Source organism: Didymosphaeria variabile, assembly GCF_027946475.1.
Source record: "Didymosphaeria variabile strain IMI 356815 chromosome Unknown scaffold_2, whole genome shotgun sequence".
Taxonomy (NCBI): Eukaryota; Fungi; Ascomycota; class Dothideomycetes; order Pleosporales; family Didymosphaeriaceae; genus Didymosphaeria; species Didymosphaeria variabile.
In genome coordinates this window covers 3,686,280-3,713,961 of record NW_026611621.1, presented here as the reverse complement: position 1 = coordinate 3,713,961, position 27,682 = coordinate 3,686,280, and the positions used below count along the sequence as shown (strand labels likewise).

The 27,682-nt window shown below is 52.6% G+C and overlaps 9 protein-coding genes across 9 annotated transcripts; 4 read left to right on the top strand and 5 right to left on the bottom strand.

The window, feature by feature from the left end:
* Positions 1 to 89: 89 nt before the first annotated feature.
* Positions 90 to 1,975, top strand: N0V89_002930 (uncharacterized protein; the record flags this gene model as incomplete). The annotated part of the gene is made up of 3 exons (XM_056211734.1): positions 90 to 220; positions 272 to 864; positions 924 to 1,975. 3 exons carry the CDS (start codon positions 90 to 92, stop codon positions 1,973 to 1,975), a joined length of 1,776 nt encoding a protein of 591 aa, XP_056075207.1.
* Positions 1,976 to 4,948: 2,973 nt separating this feature from the next.
* Positions 4,949 to 6,100, bottom strand: N0V89_002929 (uncharacterized protein; the record flags this gene model as incomplete). Its single annotated transcript, XM_056211733.1, has 1 exon — positions 4,949 to 6,100. One exon carries the CDS (start codon positions 6,098 to 6,100, stop codon positions 4,949 to 4,951), a length of 1,152 nt encoding a protein of 383 aa, XP_056075206.1.
* A 668-nt stretch (positions 6,101 to 6,768) lies between these two features.
* Positions 6,769 to 8,593, top strand: N0V89_002928 (uncharacterized protein; the record flags this gene model as incomplete). The annotated part of the gene is made up of 2 exons (XM_056211732.1): positions 6,769 to 6,854; positions 7,126 to 8,593. 2 exons carry the CDS (start codon positions 6,769 to 6,771, stop codon positions 8,591 to 8,593), a joined length of 1,554 nt encoding a protein of 517 aa, XP_056075205.1.
* Positions 8,594 to 9,328: 735 nt separating this feature from the next.
* N0V89_002927 (uncharacterized protein) lies at positions 9,329 to 10,879 on the bottom strand (the record flags this gene model as incomplete). Its single annotated transcript, XM_056211731.1, has 1 exon — positions 9,329 to 10,879. The coding sequence occupies one exon, from the start codon at positions 10,877 to 10,879 to the stop codon at positions 9,329 to 9,331; it is 1,551 nt and encodes a 516-aa protein (XP_056075204.1).
* Positions 10,880 to 11,889: 1,010 nt separating this feature from the next.
* Positions 11,890 to 14,430, bottom strand: HRD3 (ERAD-associated protein; the record flags this gene model as incomplete). The annotated part of the gene is made up of 3 exons (XM_056211730.1): positions 11,890 to 12,299; positions 12,349 to 14,332; positions 14,356 to 14,430. 3 exons carry the CDS (start codon positions 14,428 to 14,430, stop codon positions 11,890 to 11,892), a joined length of 2,469 nt encoding a protein of 822 aa, XP_056075203.1.
* Positions 14,431 to 15,101: 671 nt separating this feature from the next.
* Positions 15,102 to 17,643, top strand: N0V89_002925 (uncharacterized protein; the record flags this gene model as incomplete). The annotated part of the gene is made up of 3 exons (XM_056211729.1): positions 15,102 to 15,267; positions 16,092 to 16,510; positions 16,558 to 17,643. 3 exons carry the CDS (start codon positions 15,102 to 15,104, stop codon positions 17,641 to 17,643), a joined length of 1,671 nt encoding a protein of 556 aa, XP_056075202.1.
* An 839-nt stretch (positions 17,644 to 18,482) lies between these two features.
* Positions 18,483 to 19,619, top strand: N0V89_002924 (uncharacterized protein; the record flags this gene model as incomplete). Its single annotated transcript, XM_056211728.1, has 6 exons — positions 18,483 to 18,832; positions 18,882 to 18,953; positions 19,004 to 19,060; positions 19,110 to 19,277; positions 19,337 to 19,390; positions 19,442 to 19,619. 6 exons carry the CDS (start codon positions 18,483 to 18,485, stop codon positions 19,617 to 19,619), a joined length of 879 nt encoding a protein of 292 aa, XP_056075201.1.
* A 496-nt stretch (positions 19,620 to 20,115) lies between these two features.
* Positions 20,116 to 24,011, bottom strand: N0V89_002923 (uncharacterized protein; the record flags this gene model as incomplete). Its single annotated transcript, XM_056211727.1, has 2 exons — positions 20,116 to 20,903; positions 21,014 to 24,011. 2 exons carry the CDS (start codon positions 24,009 to 24,011, stop codon positions 20,116 to 20,118), a joined length of 3,786 nt encoding a protein of 1,261 aa, XP_056075200.1.
* A 1,144-nt stretch (positions 24,012 to 25,155) lies between these two features.
* On the bottom strand, positions 25,156 to 26,778 carry N0V89_002922 (uncharacterized protein; the record flags this gene model as incomplete). Its single annotated transcript, XM_056211726.1, has 2 exons — positions 25,156 to 26,137; positions 26,216 to 26,778. The coding sequence occupies 2 exons, from the start codon at positions 26,776 to 26,778 to the stop codon at positions 25,156 to 25,158; spliced, it is 1,545 nt and encodes a 514-aa protein (XP_056075199.1).
* Positions 26,779 to 27,682: the final 904 nt, after the last annotated feature.

Genomic DNA, 27,682 nt, shown 5'->3' with positions numbered 1-27,682 from the left:
CTCTGTCCTATACTTGTGTATCACAATATCATATGTCTTTGTAAGGCCACACATGATCGCCCATTCTTGAGAGCATCACTCCAATTAAGATGTCTGATCGCGCACGGACCGCATACATCAACTTCCCGGATGCGAAGGCGCACAACGTACCCTATGAAGCCCCTCCTACTCCGCAAAATCCGGTGATCAAGGGACGCCCATTGGCCTTTTTGGCTGCGCTGTATGTTGTAGAATTCCGCAGCGCCTGTTCCGTGCTAGCTGACAGTTACAGCGTTGAGAACGTGCCCCTCCTACCAACTATCCTCTATCGCAATGCAGGCTTCGCCGGTTTACGATCGCTCAGCGAGCTCGATGGAGTTGTCCCGCGATTTGATCCAACAGTGATACGGTTACCTCAACCTTCGGACGGAGTGCCGACGGACGAACCACAATACGCAAGCCTTCGTGTACCGCCTCGAGACGCGCCAGGCCGCTTCTACACCATAGCCGACTACCACGATGCCTACAAAAGCGGACGACTGACACCTTCCGATGTTGCAGAAGCTCTGCTGCTTCTTGTTCGTAGAGATATTGCCAATCGCTCTCCGCACTCCACGGCGTTTATCGATAGCAAAGCCGATATCGCAAGGGAGGCAGCCGCGGCTTCGACGAAGAGATGGAAGGATGGGAAGCCGTTGGGACTACTAGATGGCGTGCCCTTTGGTGCTAAGGATGACCTCGATGTCAAAGGATACAAGAGGTACATCGGTTCGACCAAGGACTATACGGAGGGTAAGGAGGTGGAGACTAGTTGGTGCGTAGCCAAGGTCGAGGAGGCCGGTGGCTTAATGATAGGGAAGCTGAGCATGCATGAGCTGGGAATGGGTATAGTTTCCTCCTAGGCCTTGGAGATATGAGATAAAGGCAGAGCTAACGTTCAGCAGACACTACGAACAACAACCCGAATTGGGGCACACCTCTAAATCCTTACAACTCGAGCTACTACACGGGCGGTTCGACAGGAGGCGGCGCTTATGCTGTCGCATCGGGTCTCATTCCCTTCTGCATTGGATCTGATGGAGGCGGCTCTGTTCGCATCCCCTCCAACTATTGCGGTCTCTATGGCTTGAAGCCTTCGCATGGTCGGGTTTCCACCGAGCCTCTCCAATCATCAGATAATTCAGTCACAGTCAGAGGACCTGTCGCCAGCAACATGGCCGACCTTGAGGTCTCCTATCGTGTCCTCGCAATACCCAACCCATCCGACCACACTTCCAGCAGGTTTTCTCCTCCAAGCCCCCTCGGAATCCCATCGAGCTCTCCAAGCAAAACACTAGGAATTCCCAAAGACTGGTTCGACCGCGCCGACCCGCCCGTCCAGCAAGCCTGCCACGCCGCCCTCCAATACCTTATCTCAGAGCACGGCTACACTACCATCGACATCGACATCCCGCTGCTCCGCGAAGGTCAAATGGCGCACGCGATGACTATTCTCGCTGAGACCACGGCAAATATCAAGTCCCTTGCCGGCCTTACACCACCCAATAAGATTCTCCTCAGTGTATCCCGCGCAACGCCCGCAACAGATTTCCTTTTAGCGCAAAAGTTGAGGCAGCTTCTCATGCAGCACCTCGCACACCTCTTTCTAACCCACCCGGGCCTCATCATCGTCACACCTACCACGCCCAATGCTGGATGGCCCATCGGCGACGGAGAACTAAGCCACGGAATGACGGACGGGAATACGCAAGTCAGGAACATGGAATATGTGTGGTTGGCGAACTTCACGGGCATGCCTTGTATACAGTTCCCAGTTGGGTATGTCGAGCCTGTGAAAGGAGAGGGGAAAATTCCGGTCGGCATGATGGGGGCGGGCGTATGGGGGAGTGAGGAGGAGTTGATCGGATTTGGGTATGATGGGGAGGAGTGGTTGAATACGGGTTATGGCGGTGGGAGGAAGAGACCTGAGGGTTGGGTTGATGCATTGAGGGGATGAGTGGGAGGTCCTGGAGAGACGTAAAGGGGAGAAGAGGGTGTTAGGAAGACTCATGCAAGGAAGAAAACCGTAAGAGTCATTTGACAGAATTGGGCATCTTGAACAAATGTAAGGTCTTCCGTTGTCGACAGCGTTGACTGCGGCTGTGAAATGAGCAAGCTCTGGTCCACCGAGTTGAAACGACTCAAGATACCAAGTTAAGGTCATGCAGAACCTACTTGCACTCACACTTCCCTTCACCGGGAAACTCATCGCCCCTGACATGATTGCAGTGATTTCCCTGGCAGAGTTTCGCGGATATGGGATTTTCGTGCTGGCCTGAGAGATGTTAGTATGATGTAGATAGCGATCGACCAGGAACAATACTCACATTGGCAGCATTTCCAGGTGGACTTACTGCTGTTGGTGGGATTTTGGGACGAGGATTGAAGCATTGGTTGCGGTCTGCGTGGTGGCTGAAGGATTGCAGTGTTTGGTGCAAAGTCACGGATCCTAAACAGTAGAATTTCGAATGTTTTCTAGCGATGGCGTTGAGAAAAACAGTATACGGGGAGATCTCTGGCGGATTTCTGAGCTTGCATACGACAACTGGAAATGATCCTGTTGGCGCAGTGAAAGAAATGTGAATTCAAGGTGGTGTAACTTCAAGCCTGGCGTGGATATTGTTTCTCTAAAGGATGCATGGCTTGGGTCGTGTCCGCTTAAATCATGTTCCAATAGCGGGGTCCTTATCTTACGTACTCATGAAAGTGGTCTGACTAGGTGCGTTTGCTGGAATATTGTCCGTTGCGCATGGCGAATCGGCGCACGTTTGCGCACAGGGTTGTGAATTGGATACTTTATATGGGGCACTAATGTAGGACTTGGTGTGACAGTACACTGAACGTCATATGGAATTGATCCTAATGAGTATATGACAAAGTATTAAAGTAACAAGAAAGTAGACCTGAATAAGGGACAAGACCAACATCGATACTCCTTCCCTGTTCGAGCATTTCATTTTGGATCCTTTCCCAGACTCAGATCCTATCCGGGACGTCCGAAGTCAACTGTACATTCACCACAACGCTTATGTCCACAATTTTTGCACTGCATCGTGTTTGCCTCTAGCGCCACAATATTCAAACGGCCTGCGTAAACATTAGCTTCTGGGTAATGCAAAACTGTGATTTGAGAGAGGTCACACACAGTCATCATCGCAGCACCACCAGGAAACTCCGTATTTAGCGTAGTTGGTAAGATCTTGGAGCGAATATTGAGTCACTGTGTATATGTATGAGTAAGTGGATGATGAAGGTGTATTCGTTGAGATTTCGTGCTCTGATTAGTTGTCGTTGGCGTAGTAGGACACTTGTTGTGTAGTTGGTCTTCAATTTTATCAAGAATGTTGTATGATAAGGTTCGTAGTACGGGGTAGAGCCTTATATATGCACTTATCTAAGACTCTGGTTGTGTGACTCTGTAAAACACATAGGATCTTTGTCTCCACTGCTGTTCGCGCTGGAGGTCAAAATTCAAAAATTTGCAACGCTGTGATTTGTAACCACCATTCACTTCCACTGATATGTATCTCTACCTTCCAGGACTACGCTGATACTTGTCACAATGAAGCTCTTCTATTCACTGACCTACGCATCCTCACCGCGTCGAGCCGCAAGAAGTTACGAGATCATGTAAGGTTACAGGGAGTTCAGCATTCATGTTATCCCTTCACGCCTTTTCAAGGCGGTATCCATTGTGTTAAATTATCGCCAACACTGGCCACCCTGTGGTTCATTTTCGAATCACGCCAAGAATGTGCTGCGGGGGAATACTTTGTACCACAAGCCCTCTGAACTAGCTGTTGTGCTAGAGCTGTAAAGTTAAATGCGCTTTAGCCTAAACTAAGCACGAGCAATGTTGCAACAAGTACACAGAAGTGGGAATTGGAAGGGATAATTGTATGGTATCTAGCCTGAATTTGACCGACGAGTATGCTTAAAGAACAACTCATGTCAATGAGCTAGCATCGCAGCATTGGCACGGACCCAGCCCTGTCAAATTTCTGCACTGGCCACATTGACGGTTTTGGGTCTCTCCTGTTCCATCTTTCATGACATATGGACTCAGAAAACCACCTGCATGGTCATCAGTACCGTAAGGCGGAGGATCGTGGAAACAGCCGGAGAGAACGTACAACGACAGCACCACCATTCGAGACCTGATCGCGGAGGTCTGAAGTTATTGGCGAGATCTTGTAGTGATATCTGAATCACTTTATGAACGACCTGTTTAGCTGGCTCTTGTCTGGTTATGTTTTGTAACGTCAGTGCGTGTGTGTTGATTGGTATTGTCAGACAGCATTGCGGACTAGGATTGAATATAGGTAAATTTATGAGGCTATCAGGTGATGAAACCTTGTCACAGATAAGTATTCGCCCTGTTCTTTGCACTATCAATTGATCTTCAAAGTGCTTCAGTGGTACTCTGACCGCTTCCCAAAATGGATACCACACTAGGTGTCAAGTACGGTGTGTACAATGCCTGAGTGTACAGTGCTTTGGCCGTGCAAATCACCCCTATTGCCCTTCCTATGTGACTTCTTATGTAAATGTCATGGAATATGGTGTCGGTGATCTAAGCATGCCCTATGAAGAAACGGGTGATATCAATGATATCAACCTTCCCATTGCTGACTTAGTGCTGTACCTATTCACAGCAAATGTCAAATTTCCTTGAAGAACAGGAATGGCACATTTCTTTGCACTCCTCAACACAAAAGCCTGCTCAAATGCCAGGCTCAATTTTGCTACTAACGTGAATTATTTGTGCATGAATTCTGTATGGCAAATAAATATAGCGTTCCGGTGCCAACGACAACCCATTTAGCCATACATTCCGCATCAATTCGCTTCTACAAAAGTGTGCATACTGCTCCTCTGTAAACATGAATGTGGTAGACATCATCTATCTCACGGGACATCCTTGATTGATTCAGAGGTTGCTTGAACTCACTGTTTTGACCTCGGGAAACCTGCGCGGCTCCTTCCCTTGAAGCAACGGCCCTCCTACCTTACCTCTGACCGCCCCATTCATCCACGCGGTCGTATACGCCACCAGGAGCCGCACCAACTCGGCTGGCGCAATCGATCCAAGCAGATCCGCGAAAGCCCCCGTCGTGTCTTGTCCACTGGCCTGTAACAGTACGAGCGCATCTGAGAAGCTCATGTGTGTCGTGTTCGCGACCTCGAGCCATAGCTTGGGACCCTTCAGCTGCGGCCACAACGCGTCCCAAGTGGGGTCAGTAACGTTCCCGAGCTCCTCGGATACAAGCAAAACTGGCGTGGACAGTCCCGACGGAGGCAGAGAACCGAAGAAACTGCCGTCCCAATCGATTGCACCGCGGATGCGAGTGTCCTGCCCGGCGGCATGAATAGAAGTGGCACCTCCAAGAGAGTGACCCATCATAGCGACGCGGTTGGTGGGGAATTGTCGAGGCCCGCGTTGGGGAAGCAGCCCGCCCATGGCAGTGGCGTTGCTCAGTTGATCGATTATAAAGGATGCGTCGGCGGCACGAGCGTACGTATATTGTGCGTACTCGTCGCCATCGGGGTTACCTGGACCGTCTCCGATGACCGCGTGGCCATCAGGATAGGTAATGATATTAGTGTCCCCCGGGTGATCGATGGTAATGACTGTGAAGCCCTCGCTGGCGATGGCAGAGGCAAGGACATTATAATAGAGGCGTGGGATGTTCCAGCCACCTGAGAAGAGTAGGATAGGGCCATCATCTAGGGGCGAGCAACTGCTGGGTGCTTTTGGACACACCGGTAGGCGAGCTTCCAAGAAAAGGGGCGTGAAGTTGGCAGAAATGTTGAACTGCTGTTGGAGATATGGCCCTTGGAATTCGGCAGTTGTGTTGGGCATATAGGTGACGGGCACAGTGGTGGCGCATTTCGCAGGCTGGAAGACCGACAGCACCAATGTCCGAGGCGTTGGCGTTGCGACTGAAGGATCATTGCGGGTGTAGTCGGTCAGGGTCCCGACTGTTAAGGTAACATTGTATTCACCAGGCGGATCTGGGACCAGGTACCCTGTAGTCGTCTTGATGAGCAAGAGGAAAACAATCGAAAGCATAGATTGCATGTCTGCGAGTGTCGTTACGGCGAAATTGCAATGTTGTCACATGGGAGCCCATTTTGTGGCAGCTAGATTACCTTATATACCTATATTGCGACCCGTACGTGCTGTCGGATTATCAGTGCTCGCAACGGAGCACACGCGGTGAAGCATTCCTTTGGTAGTCACTGGGGCGGAGCCTCGCAGCGCGGTTCGTAGTTCCGCGCTGAATCTGGTTTAGTCCAGGTACTGTACGTGACGTCTAGCGTCGCGCTAAGCACACCACGAAGGCATATACAAAAGCGGTACAGAGAGTCAAGAATGAAAAGCTCTTGCGGTGCATGACACTGACACCTCAGTGTGAACAGCATGCGCATCGATCAGCAGCCTCAAAATCTAGCAGGAGATCCTTTTCCTACCTCTATGCCGACAGCGACCAGAGCCGTGCGCGATACGAAGCAAAGTTGCCACAGGCCCGCTGTGCAGGCAGGCCCGACTCAGGAATGGCACCGAAGGTAGAAGCTAATAGGAAGGACCTGTTAGGATGCCTGATTAGCAGCGTCGTGAGAAGGAACCGCGTTTCGATGTCGACGACGGTTCCCTCGAACGACATTATGTCAGCATCTCGCTACTGACACCAATCTGGGTTAGAGGTCCCCTGCACCTCAGCCTCCTTTGATGTCGCAACACCGTGAATGCTGCTGTATGGCGATGAAGCTACGGCCATTGAGCGCTTCGCCAACGCGCCAGACCCTGAAAACCGTATCCCGACTGAACAGGAGTAGGTTCCGCGAACAGCATGTCTAGACACTCTCACAACAATCCTTTTTTGACATAGTCTTTGCCTTTGTCTCAGCCACGATGTCAGACAAACCAGCCGCGACCAAGCGGCCAAGAGACAAGTATTCCCGTTTGATCTGCTTGGGGTGTCGCGACAGGCGCATTCGGTGCGAGCTACCCAGTGAGGTTGAGGTTCCAAAGCCAGGAGAGCTCCGGACGATACAAACGCCTTGCTATCGATGCAGGAGATTGGGCGTTCCATGTGTAGTCAGACAAACCATCTTGGGGCGACCAGGCCGCGAAAGTCGCTCGCCTACTACGCCAGGGGCCAGGAACGTCGTTCCGCATGTTATTCTTGAACTTTCTGCAGTGACGCTGGCGCCCTCTCAAGCAGCTGCTGTACAGAAAGAGGCAGACCCAGTCAACAAGTCTGTCGTTCCGCTGACCAAGCTGCGTTCTGGAGGAGACCTACCGCCAAGCTGGATTGGAGGTACAATACTGGCCCGGAGACCCCAGTCTCCTGAGATCGTCTTCATCGGCCGAGCCATCGACACGCTTCGGTACGAAGGTGTCGAAGAGGAATGGTTCCAACACCTGCCGGCCCATTTTGGGAACACGCTCGCACTTGACCTTTCTATCAAAGCCCTTGTCGCCGCTTGCGCGTACAAAAGAAGTACGCCAAACGTCACTTCTGGTGACTGCTACCAAGCCCTAGCGCTCGCCCTCAATGCTGTGCAAGCGAACATCAAGCAGTCGCGCGGAGAGGCGAACGACGACATGCTTGCATCCACAGCGCTGCTAGCTCGTTTCGAAGGCGAGGTAAAGAGGAATTACGTTCCAACACGTCTACATGTTGAAGGGCTGGCTACAATCTTATCCGCCAGGCCTGCAACATATCCAGTTACGCAGCTTGCGAGAGACATCCTCGACTTCCATGCTGGCGAGTCTGCCATTATGGCATGTATTCAAGATACGTCCTCGCCGTTTGAAAACGTGGCCCGAGCGTACTATACCAACGACAGGCTGGGATGCAGCGACAGCGATCGAGCGCAACTCAAGTCTCTCAGCAATGAGGTCTTCATTCGCCTGCCGCGGCTGGTGAGGCTTGTTCGCTCGTTGCGACTCCAAATGCCTCTGCAGCACAAAGTGCTCTTGAGTGCGCTTAAGCTTTCAGAGAACCTTCTTGAGCTGCAAGATCCTCAAGCTGAAGAAATGTTACTCCGAAATGTCAAATTGCACACCTCCAGCGATTCCTATGCTGACTCGCTTTCCCGCCAAAGCCTGCAATTCGCCTGTTACAAGGATTTCGAGGCGCTCGCAAACTACTGGCAAAGCCGCCTGTCTTTGCTAAGAATCAAATGGCGACTCCATGGCCTGTACAATGAGCTAGGCGGTGTCTTCCAGCCAAGCCTTGGGCCAATAATTGATGAGATGCTTCGGCTTGCGAAGAACATCCTAATGTGTTCGGAATATGCCGCGACTTTGCTACTGAACAAGCATTTTCGCTTGTTTGCTCACGCGATGGTCATCGTGTGGGGGGTCACCATGAACGTACCGGAGGCCTTTGGCCATGATCAGGCCCGCAATGGAAGGAATATCCTGTCTAGTTTGTTATTACAAAGGGTCAACAGGGCACTGAAAGCTAAGCCAGCTTTCACGGCCGAAGACATAAATATCGCGGCAGAGATCTTTGTAGGTGGACCGCTAAGCGGTCGATTTGCGGAGCTCTTTGGCTTGTGATTGGCATTGACTTGGGCCGAAGGCTTATTTGGACTCATACTTGTGGACCTGTGGGTCAACACAGTCACTACAAAAAAGGCACCCTTTGGAGAAGTTCTGCTGTCCCCTGTGTTCAGAAACGAGGGACATTATTAACCAGTAAGAAAGTAAGACCAACCATCTGCTTGCCTCCATCGAGAAGCGGCTCTACAACGCCGTCCTGCTGGAACTTGTCATCCCCATCGCACAACTCATCCACCAGCCGCTCGGCGAAGCTAGATGAGGAGTTCGATGCGCAGAACGTCCAACCGGCGCTAGCGAAAACCAGGAAGCGCAGATGCATCACTGTGGTAGCAGAACTAGGAGTATGTATGTCAAGGGTTAGTAGCGTGTTAGGCGTAAGGAATAGTGATGTATGTAGCAGCAAGGGTCGTGAGGATGTAGTATATGTTTTAATTAGGTAGCATGGTCGTCACACTCGTACAGTGTGCCTACATATAGGCAATCAAGTGGTCCTTAGTCCTTACATTTTAAGTAGTTCAGAGCGTGGCAAGTCACATCACATTCAAACCATCTCACTTCACCAACATATTTCAATTTTAGAGCAATTCAACTAAATTCTTCGCGGCTGTAACAACCTCGTACGGGAAGTACTATGTGCAACCCTTAAATCATTCACTAAAGATATCTACAGTAGAACAGGACCTTCTCTTCCCCCACCTTCATATCAATCATGCAAACCCCTGTCAGCGGCTCTTAACGGTTCTTGGCAAACGGCCCAAAACTCCTCCTAAACTTTGCACTCGCAGCAATGCACTGCGAGTACCAGTCGTTCATTTTTGTGCATGTATAACCGCTCACGCACTCCAGCGCGCCCGTGAACCCAATGCCACCGCACTGTCCGTACGCGGCAACAGTGCCGGACGATGAACCCGAGTCAGAGCTAGAGCCGGTGGAGGGAGCGGAGGTAGGCTCAGCGGCTTCAGAAGTAGCAGCAGAAGCCTCCTCAGCGGGGGAAGAAGAGACAGGGGTAGCGACTTCGGAGGTAGCGGCGGGAGCTTCCTCGGCGGAGCTGGAGACGGGCACAGCGGGGTTAGTAGTGTTAGTCGCAACCTCATCGTCGGCCACCTTTGACGGCTCCGTGGAGCTGGCGGAGGCGAGTCCAGCAGGTCCAGCATTGGCCTTGACGTGAGCAGCGACGTCGCTCGCGGCGAGCGGCTTAACGAGAGAGTCCTTGACCTTAGCTAGGGTGCTGAGGACACTGTCTGCCTTCAGGGCAACGAGCTCGCCGGAAGACGAGTCGACAGAGTTGACTTCGCATGCGCGACCGAGAGAGCTGGAGCAAGCGCTCGCAGCGGACGAATCGGGGACAGTGTACAGCACGGACGACGAAGCGGCCTTGTCGGTGTTAGGCTGGCTGACAGACTCGAAGACGTTGCCTTCGATGAGCGCAGAGGCGCTGTCGTACGTGTCGAACGCATGGCCTTTCATGTTGGAGAAGTAGTTGTTGACGGCCTGGAAAGTGCCCGTTGAGCCGTCCTCGCCCAGCTTGGGAGCACGGCCGGAGACGTCGTGGTAGTAGTTCTTGTCGAGGGTGACTTGGTCGCCGTCGCCATAGAACATCATGGTCCAGTAGTGGTTTCCGTTGCAGGTCGCGGACGTGGTGGTTGTGCCGTCAAACTCATTGTTGGAGACGGTGAGGCGCGAGGGCGCATAGTGGCTGACGATGAACATGCGACCAACGAGGCTGAACTTGTTGTGGTCGACCCAGACTCCATCGTTGTTGCCGTTGAAGCTAAGAGCGTCGCCGCCCCAGACGGCGCTTGGGTTAATGTTCTTGAACTCGAGACCTTGGATGATGACGTTGGAAGCGCCGTCAGCGAGCGCGAGACCCTTGCCAATGAGTACGCCCTTGCCGTTACCGAGGATGGACTTGTTGGAGCCGACTGTCAGGGGCTTGGGACCAGCAGCGTCGTAGGTGATGGAGCTGATGGCGACGTTGTCATCGCCACCGCAGGAAAGGTCGCCGAGGTAGAGTTGGCCTCCATTGTCAGCGGAGCAAGATTTGCGGTCACATCCAGCGTCCGTTGCGGAGGTACCGGTGAAGTCAAGCTCGGCGTCGATGACGATAGTGCGAGCAGTGTCATCTGATAGAAGGTCGGCAAGCTCGCTCACGCTGGAAACAGTAACGGCTTCCGCGTCACCACCTCCCGTCACACCAGTAGCGAACCCATACGCAGTGCCGACGACAGACTGAGCAGCCGCTTGCGAAGCGGCAAGGACAGCAGCAGCAATTGAGTAACGCATTCTTCTTTGTTTCTTCGGAAGATTGATTTTGATCGAGCACAAAAGGCAAGAGCTGTATACACAGAAGGTAACTTGAAAAACAAAAATCACTCAGGCCAGCCGACGATGCAATTCAAGTGGTGTTCTAAAAAGGAGAGAGAATCCGGACGAAGCCGAATGAAGAGAAACGACTGAATGAAGGAGCGGAAGTCGATGGAGAAACTGCATAAGCAGAGTCGACATTCTACTATATACTTGCTACCAAGTGGCACATAGCAGATGGAATGTCAAGATTGCACGGAGGCTCCCGATCTTGGCACGATCTTGGGCATCTGTTTGATCGTCATTGAGTGTTTGCTTGGCAAAGCGCTGCGCAGTCCGCAATTCTTCGGCAAGCGAACTTCCAGCGAAAACCGACTGCTGAATCTGCGATAATACGTACTTCGAATGTACGGAAAAATGCCAGAACAATTAGGAGCATGTACAGTTGCAGTTGCATTACCACGGTGGTTCGCGCGCAAATTGCATCTCGAAATGTCGACATCGCAAATCGTTCGACCGACTCTTCGGGTCGACATCCTGGAAGCGATGGAAGCGATGTTTAAACAACCACCGTGCCCCCATCGCGCCATTCGAAGCGCATGATGAAACACGGATATCCTAACGCAATCGGTACGTTGTGTTCCCTATCAGCGCCGCAACGTTTCTCACTCAATTGCTTTCGTCTTGACGCCCGCTCGTCTCGCTCGAATTTCTTAATCAAGACTGCTTGCAGTTTCATTAAAACATGACTGCGCTAGATCCTTTCTGCAAGCCCATGCACATGCGGGGTGTTCTGTCCCAAGAACCTGGTTGTCCGCTGAAATGATAAGGAGGGATCATTTACAAGGGACGATAGTTTACACTCATCCCAACTAACCCAATGTTCATCGCATCATCTCCCGTCGCTCTTGACCAAGAAAAAAAAAGACGCCATTCAGTGCATTAGACGCAGCGAATTGCATGCCAAACGTCAAATACTCGCAATGCTGTCAATGCCCTACTGCCCCTGCAGCCCACTCCATGAACGCAGGGTCGTTGGGATGCGGAAACATTCCACGATCTTCTTGTTGTGGTTGAGGCTGCGGTTGGGCTTGTTGTTGTTGTATGGCAGCTACCTGATTTGCCAGCATTTGGCGCTGCTCTTCTCGTCTTCTTTCTTCCTCGGCGACACGCTGGCGCCGACCGCGGTAGTAGATAAGGGCTGCCAGAGCGGCCGCTAGCGCGAGGATGACAAGAGACTCTAGGACCTCCGAATCGATGTCGTCGTAACCGTAGTCAGCGTCCCCCCCAGGCATTGCTGCATCGTAGTCGTCGGGCTCTGCGTCCATGTCCCAGGCAGCCATCTCGGCCTCTAAAAAAACGGACACCCATTCCGAGATGGACCATTCCTTCCTGACGACTAAAGACGGGGTCAGTATGTTGTCATGTGAGTGCATGGGTATTTTTACCTGGCTCCTCTTGAATAGACTTGATCTTGCCATTTGTGACTTTGTTCCACCAGCTCCGGAAGCGCAGCTTATACAGAGCGAGTGTGACTGGAAGATAAGCCTCACGGGGATTAGTCTCCAGTGCCAGATCGTAGTGCCTCTTTGCCAGATGGAAGTCTTGTTCTATTCCGATACCGTTCTCGTGCATCCAGCCTAGATTCCACAGAGCCTGTGCGCTCATCATGGTCTCCGCGGCCGCCGTGTAACACGCAGCCGCTTTCTCGTCGTCAGGAGCGGTTCCCAGACCCTGGAGATAATAATCTCCGAGTTTGACCATCGAATCGATATTCCTCTGCTCGGCGGAGCGCGTCCAGTATAGCAGAGCAAGATATGCATCACTAGCCAAGGTAGCTTTAGCTTTGATAATCGGAATCAAGGAACTCAGAGTGAAGCGTGGTTTAGCTTGGTCGAGCAGGTAGGCCACGTTCGCTTGACCTGTCTCAAAGCCCTGCTCTGCAGCCATCATGTAACCAACAAGCGCCGTCTCAAGGTCACCATTGTGGTATGCCTCGTTGGCTTCGGGGAAAGAGGTCGAGACGGCTTCCGCCTTCTCTGCCACAATCTTGTAGTGAGCCGACGCAACGAGACAGGACTTGTCACGACCAACTCCAGCGTTCGTCAGTTCGGCCAGATAGTAATACGCTTCGAGATGCCCGTTATGGGAGGCGAGCTCGAAATACTTGATGGCCACTGACACATCTCCCTGGTCCAAGAAAAGTGCACCGATGCGGACTTGCGCGACAGCAAGCCCCTGGTCGGCAGCTGCTTTGAACAGGTCGGCAGCTTTGACGGGATTCTTAGGAACGCCAAGGCCGTCCAAGTACATGAGTCCCAGCGAGTACTGCGAAAGAGCATCGCCATGCTCGACACCTCGGTTGAACCAGGTCTTTGCGATGGGAAAGCTCTGGAGCATGCCTTCTCCGCGAAGAAACATACGCCCCAAGTACCCGGCCGCTTTCGGCGCCAGCTTTTCGACGTCTGGCGAAGCATTGGCTTTGATCTTTCCATCCTTGTTCCAGTACATCCGAGCAATCTCCAGAAACCGTCTCTTGGCCTCTGGGAGATTACGACGGGACGATCGAGCCCCATCATAATTGAGCTTGGCTAGATTGAAGCTTGCGCGCAGATCTCCCTTTCTTGCTTGAAGATCCATGTACTCGACTACATCGTCCAGAGAAGAATGAGCGTCAGAGTATACGCTGCCGTGTTTGGCGTTTGGTCCGGAGCTGGTAACACTGGCTCCCTCTCCGTATACTCCGCCTTCATCATCCGCGATTTTGTATGATTCCCGTACCAGCGAGTATCCTCCCGGTGGTCCCGACCGCATGTATTTGATTGCTTTGTCTGCGGCACTTTTGTAGTAATGCACGGCTTGCTCGCAGTTGCGCGGGGTCGAGATGCCGCCAGCGTGCCGGAAGGCGACCGTCATTTCTGACCGGATATCTCCGCCTTCTGCCGCAAGCGTGTGGTAAAGCATAGCTTTCGCCTGGTCTTGTTTCACTGCGCCTCCGATGCCTGTTGCGTACATGAACCCCACCATGTGTTGTGCCGAGGCGTTTCCGTTCAGCGTAGCGAGCTCGTGGTACCTTTGAAAGGCTTCGGTGTAGTTGCGGGGATGCGAGTATTTGCCGTAAAAGTTCGTTTCAGCGAGCGTGAAGATTGCGTCCGGATTCTTCGCAGCAGCCGACTCTTCCAACAGCTTGACGGCTTCAGCGAGAGGATGGTCGAGCTTCTTTGGCTGCGGATTTGTGGTAAGCAGGTCTTGCTGGGGAGGTCCGTTCATGAATAGGAGGAAAAAGAGCTCCTTCGCGTAGTATGCGCTGGTGCCAAAGACGCCAGACTTCTTGAAGTTCCACCATGGCGCCGTCGCTGGCTGCACCTTGTGCAGCAAGGTCGATGCCTTCTCGAACGTGGATGTATCTGTACCCTCATAAGCAAGGAACTCCTAGCTCGAAGCAGTCGTCCAACCTTGGTCTCCGTCTGTGGGTATTGGGCCCCAGCTGTCCGACGGTATGTTGCGCTCGCCGAGGGGTTTCTGAGCATGGGTTTGGTCGCTGCCGCGGAATTGCGCAGAGAGCGCAGGTAGAAATAGAGAGAGGAGGACTATCAAGAACAGTCAGACCATGTGCACATGCATCGCGCTACCATGGGGTTGGCGTACCGAACAAGAGCGGCACAAGCCGCTGTAATCGCGGTTTCATCGTGGTGAACTCTCGGCGGGGGAAGGCAAGACAAATGGTATCATCGCGACATTCAGAACATTGGGTGAGTGTATGCACAAGTCCCCGACGTGGCGTCGGTAAAGCGGACGTGTTTGTGAAAGATGCCAGCTATACACGTTCATCAAGCTCCAGGCGCAGCGCCGCATATGCCAAGCCTCCACCAATCAGCGCGTCGATGCCCCGACGTCACACGATCACGCAGCACGGCAATTCGTCACGCAACTATGGGAAGCCAAAAATAAAACACTTGAACGTACTCCAACAAGTAAAAGATCATGATCCAATCGCTCTACAACCAGACGACTTGATGTGCGAACGTAGGCTCCAATGCGGACAAAAAGGCGCGGTCGACAGACAGTGACACATCGCTAGCATTTGTCATCCTTGTTGCATCCAACATGACGCTGTGATTTTGCTCCGAACTCATCTCTTCCTGCATAGATCCATCGCTATAGACTTCTTGATCTATTCTGTGACTTCCTTGCGGCGATAATGTCCGTTAGAGATACTCCGGAGGAGCGAGCACCGCTGCTGCGCGATGGGGATACGCCAGCAAGCCCAGACGGAAGCCGCGTAGGAGAGGATAAGGCACCGGTTTTCTCCAGACTGCGTGGAGTGGTGGTATGTACATCAATCGGACTGTTGATATTCTTGCAAGGTACGTACCCTTTCTTCTTGGCCCTTGAAATCCTGCCTACCATTCAAATTGTCTATGTGCCACATCTCGTTGCCCTCTTTGGTGCACCTTCTATCCTTTCATGTCATTTGGCTCTGGAATTCTATTTCGGTGTCGCTTGTAAGCAGTCCATGCCCTCGTCACCGAGCTCGAAGATTGATGGTTCATCACGATGGTATGGCTACCTGGGCACTCCTTTTTCGAACGCCGAGCGCAAGTCCGGAGCGATGCGAGACCTGGAGCTGGCTCGAGCCAACAGCAAGGCAAACCCTTGAGCTCCTTGTCTTCGACACGCTCAACTTTCACTCGCTCCACGTGAAATCAAGCACCGAAAGCCGGCAATGGGCTGCACAAGCGCTCTTTCCCTGCAAAGCGCCGGTCTGGAGCTGGGCGAAGTGCTGGAGCTGGAGAAGGCGCAATTCAACAGGCGAGGCCGCGTTGTTGTCCCCAACCCCATCAACTTCTCCCCGTCCTGCTCAAATGTGAGCGGTGAAGACCAGCGAAGGAAAGGCTGCCCAAGCGTTCTTTCCTCAACCGCAGCGCCCAAATCCGGAGAGAGAGAGCCAACACCAAGGCGGAGTAGAGGATGCATCTTTGACGGCCTGTAATTCCCAAAGCAGGGCATCTATAGCTGCCCGCGCGCTCTTTCCATGGTGCTTTTACGAAGCCCTTGCTTGTGCTGTACTAGCTCTTTTCTCTCACCCTTTCGTTCTTTGCGCTTCCTCAATTCAATTCCGTTCCGCTCTCCCTGCTTTTTCATTACAGCCCCACCTGACCTTGGTTGTTCGCCTGTTAACTTCTACCAGGCGCCAACATCTCCATCCTCACAACAACTCAGTCGGCCATAGCAGCGGACCTAGATTCTTTTGAGGAGGCAACATGGTTCACCTCGTCGTACCTCATCGCCATGTCCGCTCTTGCTCCACTCATGGGACGCCTCTCCCAGCTCTTCAGCCCGCGGCTGTGCATGTTCTTCTCCACGGTGCTCATATGCTTTGGCTCTTTGATTACTTCGCTTGCAAACTCGCTAAAGTGGTTCCTGGTCGGACGTTCATTAACCGGTGCTGGTGGAGCTGGCATCCTCATCGTAGCAACAATCCTTATCATCCAGATGGTCAGCTCCAAGCGTCGTGGGCTGTTCATTGGGATGGCGAACACCGGTATGACCGTAGGCCTTTCCCTTGGAGCAGTCATTGCTGGTGCCGCGGAGCCCAAGATTGGATGGGTCAGTATTGCCTCAAGCATAGGAGCGAATAGCATTGACTCCTACAGAAACCCCTCTTCGGCATCCAAGCTCCTCTTAGCATCCTAGCAGGTTTCGGCATCCTTTTCGGTATCCCGTCTGGGTACAAAGCAAACAACAGTGATCTTGAGCACCGATCCCTTAGTCAGAAGCTTGCCCGAATCGACTACTCGGGAGCGCTGCTGCTCATCGCTACCATCATCCTCTTCCTCCTTGGTCTGTCTGGCCCTCGAATCCTGGCAACTCCTCTTATCCTTTCGGCCTGCGTGTTCCCTGTCTTTGTCTTGAACGAAACATACATTGCCAAGGATCCGGTCATTCCCATCAAAGTCCTTCGGTCTCGGGGCACGCTCCTTATCTGCCTTGCCACTGTAGGCGTCATGATGGCACGTTGGGTTGTCCTGTTCTACACGCCAGTGTATGCTATTGCGGTCCGTGGCTGGCCGGGCGCAATTGCTGGAACCATCCTGATTCCCACGAATGCAGGCTTCGCGACCGGAGGCTTACTAGCTGGGATCTTCCATATCCGCCGAGAGGGGAGCTTCTACATCCACACTCTTGTAGCCAACATGCTGTTCCCGGCCACTTTTATCGTTCTGGCCTTCATCTCCACGCCACACAGCTCCCCCGCTCTGTATGTCCTGATGGTATTCTGCAATGGGGCTCTTGCTGGTGCAGGCTTGAACTATACGCTCGTCCATCTGCTCCATCTGACCCTGCCGGAGGTCCATCCCATTGTCCTCTCGCTGCTTGCGACGTTTCGCGGCTTTTCCGGCAGCTTCGGATCTGCGATCGGAGGTGGTATCTTCGAGCGCGTCCTTCAGAAGTCCCTCACAGAGGGTTTCTCGAGGGCGGGTATCGAGGACAGGACTGGCTTGATTCGAAGGCTTCTGGGTAGCCCGGCGCTCGTGGGGACTCTGGAGGGACAGAGGAAGGAGATAGCGGTAAATGCGTATCGCGAGGGCATCAAAACGCTCTTCATGTGCGGAACAGGGCTAGCTATCGTCATGACGATCGTGCAAGCGGGGAGCGGTTGGAAGGCTCCGCCGAAGAGCGTCGCGGCGAGTGACGAAGAAGGCGTTGAGGGCGAGGAGGCATTGGCGGAAGGAGCATGAGGTCCGCCCCAATACTCTGCCGTTCGCGGAAAGGGGAGAAGGAGCTGTACGCGTATATTGGAGCGAGTGCCTCGAGGCGACGAAAGAGCAACTGGAGAATGGAAAACACATCACCCACGTTTCCAAAGGCTACATCTGCGTCGTATAGGAGCAAACAACATCCCCTCTAGGTCTAAGACATGGCGGAGCTATTGCGTCGAGTGACGCCACAGCTATGAAACTCCTATCGGACCCCCAAGCGCCAGAACATGGCAGTGAGGGGTACTCTGAGCCCCCGCAGTCGCATGCTCTGAGATGGCGTCTCATATAGTGTTTGCCATGAGCCTCACGCTGAGACATGCACTCCAGCTGCAGCTTGCCGTCTGCCGTCCGAGCTGTACCCGGTCCCGGTCGTCCCTCACCGGCCTACCTCTCACTCCTTCTGCCCTCTTCTGCTCGCTTCCGCCACTCTTTGCCCACCACCTCCATTTGAGCTAGGCCTGTAATTAGCGTCTTGTGGTCGCACCTGCCGACTATATGAAGACCTCCCCTTCACCCCCACCGACGCCTCCTTCTTCCTAACCTCCTCGACAATTAGTCCCTCGCTCATACATTGGGCGAGCTGAGCAGGTCATTGGGATTCGACTATCGACAAAGCTACTGTGAGTTCTGTCTATATTGCTCTACAGCATGGCTCTGCGCGCAAAAACGGTTTGTGTGCTTGCCCTTCGACTGACGGAAACTTCCGGTCTCCCCAGCCTTGTGCAGTTCACGGCCATCTGTTTGCTTCTGTCTCAAATGATAAATCACGTTGCACTGACTCTAGTTCGCCTAGATCTCATTCTCATCTTCATTTCAAGATGGCGCGTGGTGGTGGTCCTGTCTTGAACACCATTGGGGCTAACCCCTACAACGCGGCCCGCACCACTCCGCCGGACTTCGTCCAGTGCGAGCTCTGCGACCGTAGGATCCCCTTCAGGAATTGGGGCGAACACAAGAACTCCAAGAAGCACCGCGCGTACGACGACAATGATCGTCGCGACAAGGACAAGGAGAACGGCGGCAACTTCAACTCAGGTGGCGACTTCTCCGGTGCTCAAGATACCTGGGGTCAGGCTGATGGCGGCAACAACGAGACTGCTGGTGCTACGCGTGGCACTGGTCGTGAATGCCATGGCTGTGGTGAAGAGGGCCACATCAAGCGTGACTGGTGAGTGCATACATCTTCATGTTGACTATATCGTACTGACCTTGCCTAGTCCCAAGTCTGCTGGCGGTGGTGGTCGTGCTTGCTATGGCTGCGGTCTCGAGGGGCATCAGAAGCGTGACTGGTGAGGAGTTCTCAACATTACCCGCTTGTTGTGTACTAACCGTAATATAGTCCTAATGGTGGTGGCGGTGGTAACGACCGTGCCTGCTTCAATTGTGGGATGACCGGGTTCGTACACCACCTTGCCTATCTATCGCAATGACTGACATCTCAATAGACACCGCAAGGCCGACTGCACTGAGTCCCCTAAGCCTCGCGAAGGTGGAGACAGTGGTCAGCAGTGCTTCAACTGCTACCAGTACGGTCACCGCAAGACCGAGTGCCCCAACGAGCGTGTCATGAAGTGCCGCAACTGCGACGAGATTGGTCACGAGTCCCGCAATTGGTACGTATTCCTGTATCTCATGTCCCAGTAAGATCCTACTGGATACTAATAACTCATAGCCCGAAGCCTAAAGACTGGTCTAGGGTACAGTGCAACAACTGCAAGGAGTTCGGGTGAGTTGCTACCACTCTTTGATAGTATATCTGTTCACTAACAGTACATAGACACACCGTCAAGCGCTGCAAGGCTCCTCCTACCGAGGACACCAACGGTGGCGGCTGGGGCGACTCTGGTGCTGATGCTGGAGGCGTCTCTGGTGATTGGGCCAATGCCGACAACAATGGCGAGGCTTCCGGCAACGGTGATGGCTGGGGCGACGCTTCGGCTGGCGGTGGCTGGTAGATCTTCGATCTCCAGCGCCTCGCTCCTTCGACAACACACCGTTACTTGGTCGACAGTGCGTATCTGATCTTCATACATCGTAGTATTGCCTGGGCTTTTAATCAGGTGATTACCTTGTAGAGTCTCAGGTTTCCGGCGTAACGATTGGGATGGACTTCAACAACACGATCATGATTTTCCATGGATTGAATGAAAGGCATGGATGGCTACAGCATCCGCTGCAGGTGCCTGGGCCTGCTGACTAAAGGCATTTTGCGCCGCAGCTGTGATGTATATAACCACAGCAAATACAGAGCATTTGCTACATCCATCTTTCCCTTCTGCTTTGTGAAACCGCGGTTCTGCATCAAGACGTAGGCAGTCGGCCTCTGTGATCTCGTGTTCAGCACCCCGCATTCGTGCATTGATGGTCTTAAGTAGATGATACATTGTAGTCGTAATGTCATAACATGCTGATTCCCTCAGAAACATCGAAACAAACAATTATCCCCTCTTCTCAAATATACCCACTGACAACCTCCCCCGGCCCATCTACCCCGAGATCATTCAAACCCCCTTTTACTCCCTCCTCCTTCCACGCCTTCTCCACGCTCTCCTTCAACGAACTCACAAATCTCTCCACAAGCGCAGCCTGCGGCGTTCCCTTCCATTGCCCCGGCGTCCGCACATCAAACCCGTCCACCACCACTTCTTCTCCGAGGGGCTTCGCAACCCACATGATTTTATCCGAGCTAAAGTTGCTCGGCGCATCCGGACCCAGCGGCCTTAGATCCGCACGCTCAGCATGGCCCTCGCCAAAGAGGGAGAACAGAGTCGCCGCGAGTCCGGTAGGCGTATGCAGCGCATCGAACAGGTTCGGCGCCGGGACCGTCTTCCCATCCACCTTCACCGTCGTCAAGTTCCCAGCCTGCGGAAAAATCGGATGTCCCGGGCGGCCCAGGAACGGGCCTGGCGGCAGCGGCAGCGGCAGCTTCAATCCCAGGACCCCAGGATCCGCACTTCCCCATTTTAGATTCCCGTTCACAGCCGAGGGGGCATCGGCGCGGATCCCAAGCAACACGCGTTTCCCTGCTTTCTGGCATGTTTGCACTTCTCGACCCAGTGCGGTGCAGTTCAGTAGCCCGGGGGCTTGGATGGCTTGTCGTGGGTTCGCTGGCGCACATCCTGGGTAACTCCTCAAACTAGGGTACGCATTCGGTCCGTACCAACTCTGCAACAGGGGAAGCGTGACCGTTGTTACTTGTCCGTCGCCGCAGATTTCAGCAAGGCGTTTCACGGAGTCCCCTGTGGGGAACATTACGCTAGTTATGTCGATCACAGGCTTAGGAAGGGGAAAACCTGAGGGGAGGACGAGGTGGGGTATGGGGCGGCGCTAATGATGTGGGAGAGAGGACGGGGTGTGGGCGTTGGCGTAAAGAGCGGTAGCTTCGAGACGACGAGGTCTGAGGGGAAGGTGGTGTCTTCTAAGAGGGCAATGTCCAGTTCCGCACTTCCAGTAGCTTTGACTCCCAATCCAGGGTGGAGCAGAACATTAGCGATGGTGGTGAAAGTTTTGAGGGAGTCCACGAAGGATGGTGGCACGTCAGGTAGTGAGACATCTGTCTCTACAGGTGTTGGTGCGGAGAGAGCAACCGAGAAGTTAAACTCGCCAAAGTCATCAATAATGGGCGCAGCACTCGGCTCCACAAGATCACTTGGGATGTCCAACTCGCCGACATCACCAAGGATAGGAGCAATTGTCGGCCTCAAAGTATCGCTAGAGACATCAAAATCGTCGAAGTCGTTGATAATCAGAGTAGCCGTAGGCGATAGAATGCCGTTGGAGACGTCCGGGTCGTCGAAGTCATTGATAGGAAGAGTTGGCCTCGGATTCTCGCTGACAGGAATATCCTCACCCTCATCAAACGGGAATTCCGGGCCCACGAAACCCGCATCACTAGGCAATGGCTCATCCGCAGGTACATCCACGCCCAGAACCGACACATCAGGAACGTCTCCCACAGGGGTTGGCATTACGATCACAGTTTTGATAGTGGTACTCCTGATCTTGAGAGTCCTCGTTGTGGTGCTTCTCGCATCAAGCGGTTCGAAAGTCTCAATGGGAGGACGGGGCGAGCTCGCAAGGATAAGGGTAGGAAACGATTCAGGTGTTGTTCGAAGCGGGTCCGTCAGGATAAATGGGCGTGTTGGTCGCCCGATGGGTCTAATGCCTCTTGTATTGTTGAAAAATGGTCCTGCTAGAGGGAATGGTGGGATTGGTCCAGGTAGGGGAAACGGTCTGGGCAGAGGAAGCGCCTCTACCGTAGGACGAAGCGGGTTTGTCAATATCAGAGGACGGGATGACTTCGCGACCGCACTGGCAGCTCCGTTTGTTTGGTTTGCGAAGAAAGTTTGATTGAGGGGGAAATTTGTAGGACGAATGAGTGGCGGTGGGAGAACGATAGGCTTCGTCGGCCGTAGGGGCGTAAACACGTTAGGCCACGTCGGAAGAGCGCTTCTCCTAGATGATGTCTTTCTGGGTGGGCCCCTCCTTGTGGAAACCGCTGGCTTTGCAGTGACGTTGAACCCTGGCGGTGGCCATGACAGAACAGGGGTAACAAAGTCTGGTTTCTTCGTCGCTGGCAGCACATAGGTGCCATTTACAAGTTCCAGGAGTGGAACAGGCGCGCGGTCGTTGGAATCAGGACCATCTGTCTCCAGTGGGGTATTTGCTTCAACTTCTGCTGGCATGGTAATGGCCACATCCTCCCCTGCAAAAGCATTCAAGGACTCTTCGAGACCAGTAAAGACAGGTATCGGCAGCTCTGGGACTTGTTCGGTAGGGGTCGGCATTGTAACATTATCGGATAGATGCTCGCCTGGCCCAAAGAAGGGAAGGATAGACATTGGCTCAACAGTCTCGACAGGTAGTAGGGTCGCTCCCGGAACATCAGTAACTGGGGTAGTAACCACTTCAAATGTCTCTAGAGGGGGGATCTCATCGGCGGTCGCTGGGACGCTGAAAATATCAGCCCAGCCCTTGCCTGACGAATAGAATGGCAGTATAGAAAATATCTCTTCGGTCTGAACTGGTAGTAAGGTCGCTCCCGGAACATCAGTGACTGGGGTAGTGACCACTTCAAATGTCTCTAGAGGGGGGATCTCATCAACGGTTGCTGGGAGGCTGAAAATATCAGCCCAGCCCTTGCCTGACGAATAGAATGGCAGTATAGAAAATATTTCTTCGGTCTGAACTGGTAGTAAGGTCGCTCCCGGAACATCAGTGACTGGGGTAGTAACCACTTCAAATGTCTCTAGAGGGGGGATCTCATCGACGGTTGCTGGGAGGCTGAAAATGTCAGACCAGCCCTTACCTGACGAATAAAATGGCAGTATAGAGAACGTTTCTTCGGGTTCGGATGACTCGATGACTTCTCCAGTAGCGGTGATTGGCGCGGTGGATGAATTAAATGGCCCTGTGTTGGTGACGTTATCGGCTAGGTCCTCGCCTGGTGGGATGAAAGGAAGAATGGAGAAAGTCTCTTCAGGTTCATATGTTACGGTGATCCCGGAAGCAGTGGCATTTGGTGCAGTAGTTGCGTTGACCGGTGCGGCAGTGGCGATTAGATCGGGTAGATTCTCTGGATCTGGGGCCCCATCTGTCTCTATAGCACTCAGAAAATCATCGATTAAGGGCGTCGCTGAGGTTTCGAAATTGTCGAAGACGACAATGGGGGTGGGCTTGTGTGCAGGAATACCAGCGGAAGTGTTGATGAAAGGCCCACTTGGCAGCACCTTGACAGAAACTTCTGCATGGACCGACGCTGCTACATCCACTGATGCAGACGCCCCTGGCGTGAAGATGATGTGATGTGGCGTGAACACTCGGGTAGGAGCAAGGCCTGTAAGTTCCAGAGGCTCCTCGGTTGGAAAGATCGGCAAGATGGAGAATGCAAGCTCGGCTCTCGTGCTAGACTTCCGCAGCTGAGTTGTAGTGACCGTCTTCGTCGATGTAGTCTTCACCGTAGACAAAGTTGCTTCTATGGGTGTTGGTGTGATTGAAACAGTCGTCGTAGGCGAAGAACTCGAACCGTTTGTCGCATCATCAACTTTTAATCCGAGAAGCCCACCAAGAATCGTCCGGAAAATATCTACAGGGTCGAATTCGCTCAGAAAATTGCCCAGCTCTTTGAAGAAGTTCTTGCCGTCCTTCTTCTCGTTCGCAACGATCGCCACGTCGTCGACATTGTGTGTAATTGCTGCGTCTTCGGTGGGCGCGCGTACGTTGATGGTATTGGGTAAGTGTCGATTATAAATCTTATGGGGCGGAAGCACGCTTGCGTATGCAATGCTTGAAAGTAAAAGAATGGAGGTCACCATGCGCATGGCGAAGATGGGACTAGAGGGCGCCATGGTGATGGCAGCCCACTAACGAGTGAAGAGTCTTATAAGACGGTGATTAAACGACAGATTGTAAGCAGGAGAAGGAGAGACAGCTATACCAAATGGTTGCGTATATAAGTGTGCCAAGCAAGGGTAGCACGTCAAGGGAGGAATGTTTCGCCATCACAACACTCACCTGCGGGTATAATCGAATCCAGAAGCGCAGAACCGCCACGTCGGGATGTGGATCAACATGATGTTCCTTTTGGTTGGTCGAGCGCAAGCGTGGCATTGAAACCTTTAATTGCATTCCGGACGTCTGACGTTTGACACTGGAATGATGATTTGTATGCGTGTGACGCGGGATGATGAGTCTAGAGAGCAGCGTGAACATTCGACTGAAAGCTAGTAAAGAATGGGAAAATCGGTCCTATGATCGATGAAGATGGCAAACCTGTGTACATCAGGATGTCTCCATCGAGGCTTTGATATATTGATCAGCAAAACATACTCACAAGCAGCTGTGTACTTCCCGCGAGCGCTTCTGTCGTGTGTACAAAGCCAATGCGAAGTCCGTGGTGAAGGGATGGATTCGGATTAATAACCCCTCGTCCCGTGCGGTCTGCCTCTCGAAGATGTGTCTTGGGGTAAAACACACAACATGGAGAACGGTGACTAGCAGTCGTTGAACGTCGAGAGTCTGCAATTAGCCGGTTCGACGCCGGGTCTTCTTCAGCGGATTGTAAAGATATTTCAGTATCTTTATCTCTTTATCATGTCCGATATCATTCGAATGCCCTCACAGGCCGTTATACTACCTGACACGAGCTTCAATCGCTCGCCACGCATCCATAACGGGACCTGAAGTTCGAGTACAGTGACGATTGGGCAGACCGAAACTTCAGAGGAGTCATTAAGTAAAATGAAAACGCCTAGGCCGGCTATCAAGTATGGAGCCCAATAAGTAAGGCGAGGCCGTGATCCCTGTTCGCATGGACTTCGTGAATTTTCCCACAACGCCGTTACTCCCAAAACCCAGTTCAATGCCTCGCTCAAGTAGGACAACCGTGCGAAAGCATGACAGCATAGTATGACTGTAAAGCGAACAAACAATCGTTATCCTACTCGTGTAACGCCGGTCCAAGGTCACTTCAACCCATAACGACTGTAATGCTCACTGGTAACGCCCGTCTTTCTTGAGTCTCGTGTACTCGTCTTCTTCATACTTGGTCGGCCGCCGTGCAGCATTATCCTCACACCGGATGGGATTCTGATTCTCGCACCTAACCAACTTGAACAGATGTTCCTGTTTCGCCTTGTCCAGAATTTCGTACCCAACCACCTTATACAAGCCGTCGTATCGCAAACCGACTCTCGGGCGATAGCGATTTGTAAGCGGAAGCTGTGAGGAACGTAAAACGCGGACGGGTTGGTTCGGGAACTCTTCACAAGATTCAATCAACCGCTGGGTGTTTTCCGTTGGGTCTTTGTTGTTGGAATTCTTGTTGTCGGTTCCTGAATACCAAATTTCATCGCCATCGTCTTTGTCTTTATAGCCACCACTCGACAGCACGATTGAGTATGCGCCCTTTCCTTTCTGGCCCCAAATACCGCCTTGTGGAGCGCCATGAGCACCGTCCCGCTTAGCACACAATTGCGTAGGCCACCACTGGCCGAGAACAAGATGGCCTTCTCCATGAAAGTTAGGGCTGATCTTCTTGGCCCATTCCGGATCAATCCTGTCACTGGAGCGGTTCTTTTCCTTTCGCGTGACGATGCCTCGTAGTAAGTCAGGCTTGAAGTCTTGCTCATACCAGCGGAGGTATAGCTGCCAGGCGTCCGCCTTTAAATCCCATGGGTAGTCAACTTGTGTGCTCGCGAAAATCCGTGGCAGGCCATTTTCAACTGTCAGCATGTTTTTCTTACGCACGACGTATTTGTCAACGCCTTTAAGCAAGACTTCAGCCTTGTGAACATAATCACGCAGTTCGTCAAAGAGCTTTTCGAGCTGAGCTTTAAGTTTTCCAGCGGCGGTCGCGTCTTCACAGCGTCGAATGCGATCCTTGAACGCCTCGATTGCACATAGAGCTTGGGTTCGATCCTTGTCCGGCCGCTTTAGCTCTCGATTCAGTGAGGTGGTCAAGATTGCTCTCAGCCTAACAGCCGCATTAGTCAGTCAAATCTTATCACTTACGATCACAGAGTCATAGGAGTAAAGTGAGAGAAACACGTACCAGTCAGGTGGCGCTTTAGGTTCATATAGTGTCTTAACCTCTGTCTTTTCCACCTCAGCTGTCGAAGTGCCAGCAGTAGGGGTATGTAGAGATGCCGAGGGCCTTCGAGCTGCACCAGCCTTGGACGATTCCGCGATGGTCTCCTCTGGTGGTGCGAAGCCGGATGCTGAGGATTTTATTTCATTTCGAGTTGCCTTGCGTGCATCGCCAACGGAAGACTGCGAGGCTTTTCTCGTTTTTAACTTTGCAAGCCGTCTTGCATTGCGAGCTTCATCGTCTCCTACTTCATCGCTCATGGACGACCGATGCTCTTCGCGCACACGCAATTGATCTCCACTTTCCGTAGGCTTGTTCCACTGATAACTAACCTCCGAAAACTGTTCGAGGTCCTCATGCGAAACATGATAGACTGTTATCAAAGGGTCTTCGCCACGGGCCTTCGCCTCGTGGATCTTCTGGAACTCGTCTGACAGGGAAAAGTCAGAGAATTGCTCAGAAGCTTCGGCCTGCCAATCAAGTAGCCACTTGGGTGTGTTGAACAAGACTTCGTCCTTGCCGCTCATTGTGGTGTGTGTTGATCCAGGATGGACAATGCAAGGGCAGAGCGAGATCAATCTGAAGGACGAAGGAGTCGATGAAAGTGAACAAGGGGGGTCATGGAATTGCGTTGATAGCTCCCTTGGGGTGACGAGCACTACTCTGTCGTGGTGGCGCGGCAAAGTCGTTTGCAAATCGTCAAGAGGGCTGTTTGCCCGCGGTGGCGCCTTCCCAGAATAGCTTGGGTCTGCAAGGACAGAGTGGCCACACGGCTCAGGTCGCAGGAATGATATCAATAGATTTGATACCTCCTAGTCATATAATATGAGTCAACTCTTCGAGTTCGGGTGGTAGGTGTGTGATTCGAGTGGCAGCGATGCTACCAATAGCGAGTAAGGTGTTCCTGTTGGCGGCTAGTACACTCTACTCTGCTCGACTTTCGGGCAGTGGAGGCAATCAACTAATGATAATAAAAAGTTGAGTCAGATAATCAACGTAGGTGTGTAGTTTCAAAGAGTGAGGAATTCGACTGGCGACATTCAGGCTTATACAGGTGGAGAAAGCGAGTTGTCGCTCTTTCTGAATGTAGAAGCGATGCTAACGCACGGGCCACCGACGCGCTTTCTTGAGTGAGTACGGAACACAACGGGATGCACAAGCTGCCCAACCATGACTGGCGAGGTCTAAGCGGCGCGTGTATGGACAAGTGTATGGAAGATGGAAGATGATGGAAGTGGGATGGGCAATGCAGAGGTTGACCGCGCAGCTGCCAGTACTACGGTAGCAAGCAGCGTTCCACGGTTTCATTTCAGTCAAATCACAGCTAGTCCCACGAACATCAATAGATCCATGCATTACCTAACAGCACGTGATGAAAAGTGCCGAAAGAGAAAACAAGGGGTTGAAGAAGGTGATCCAAGGCTGACAATA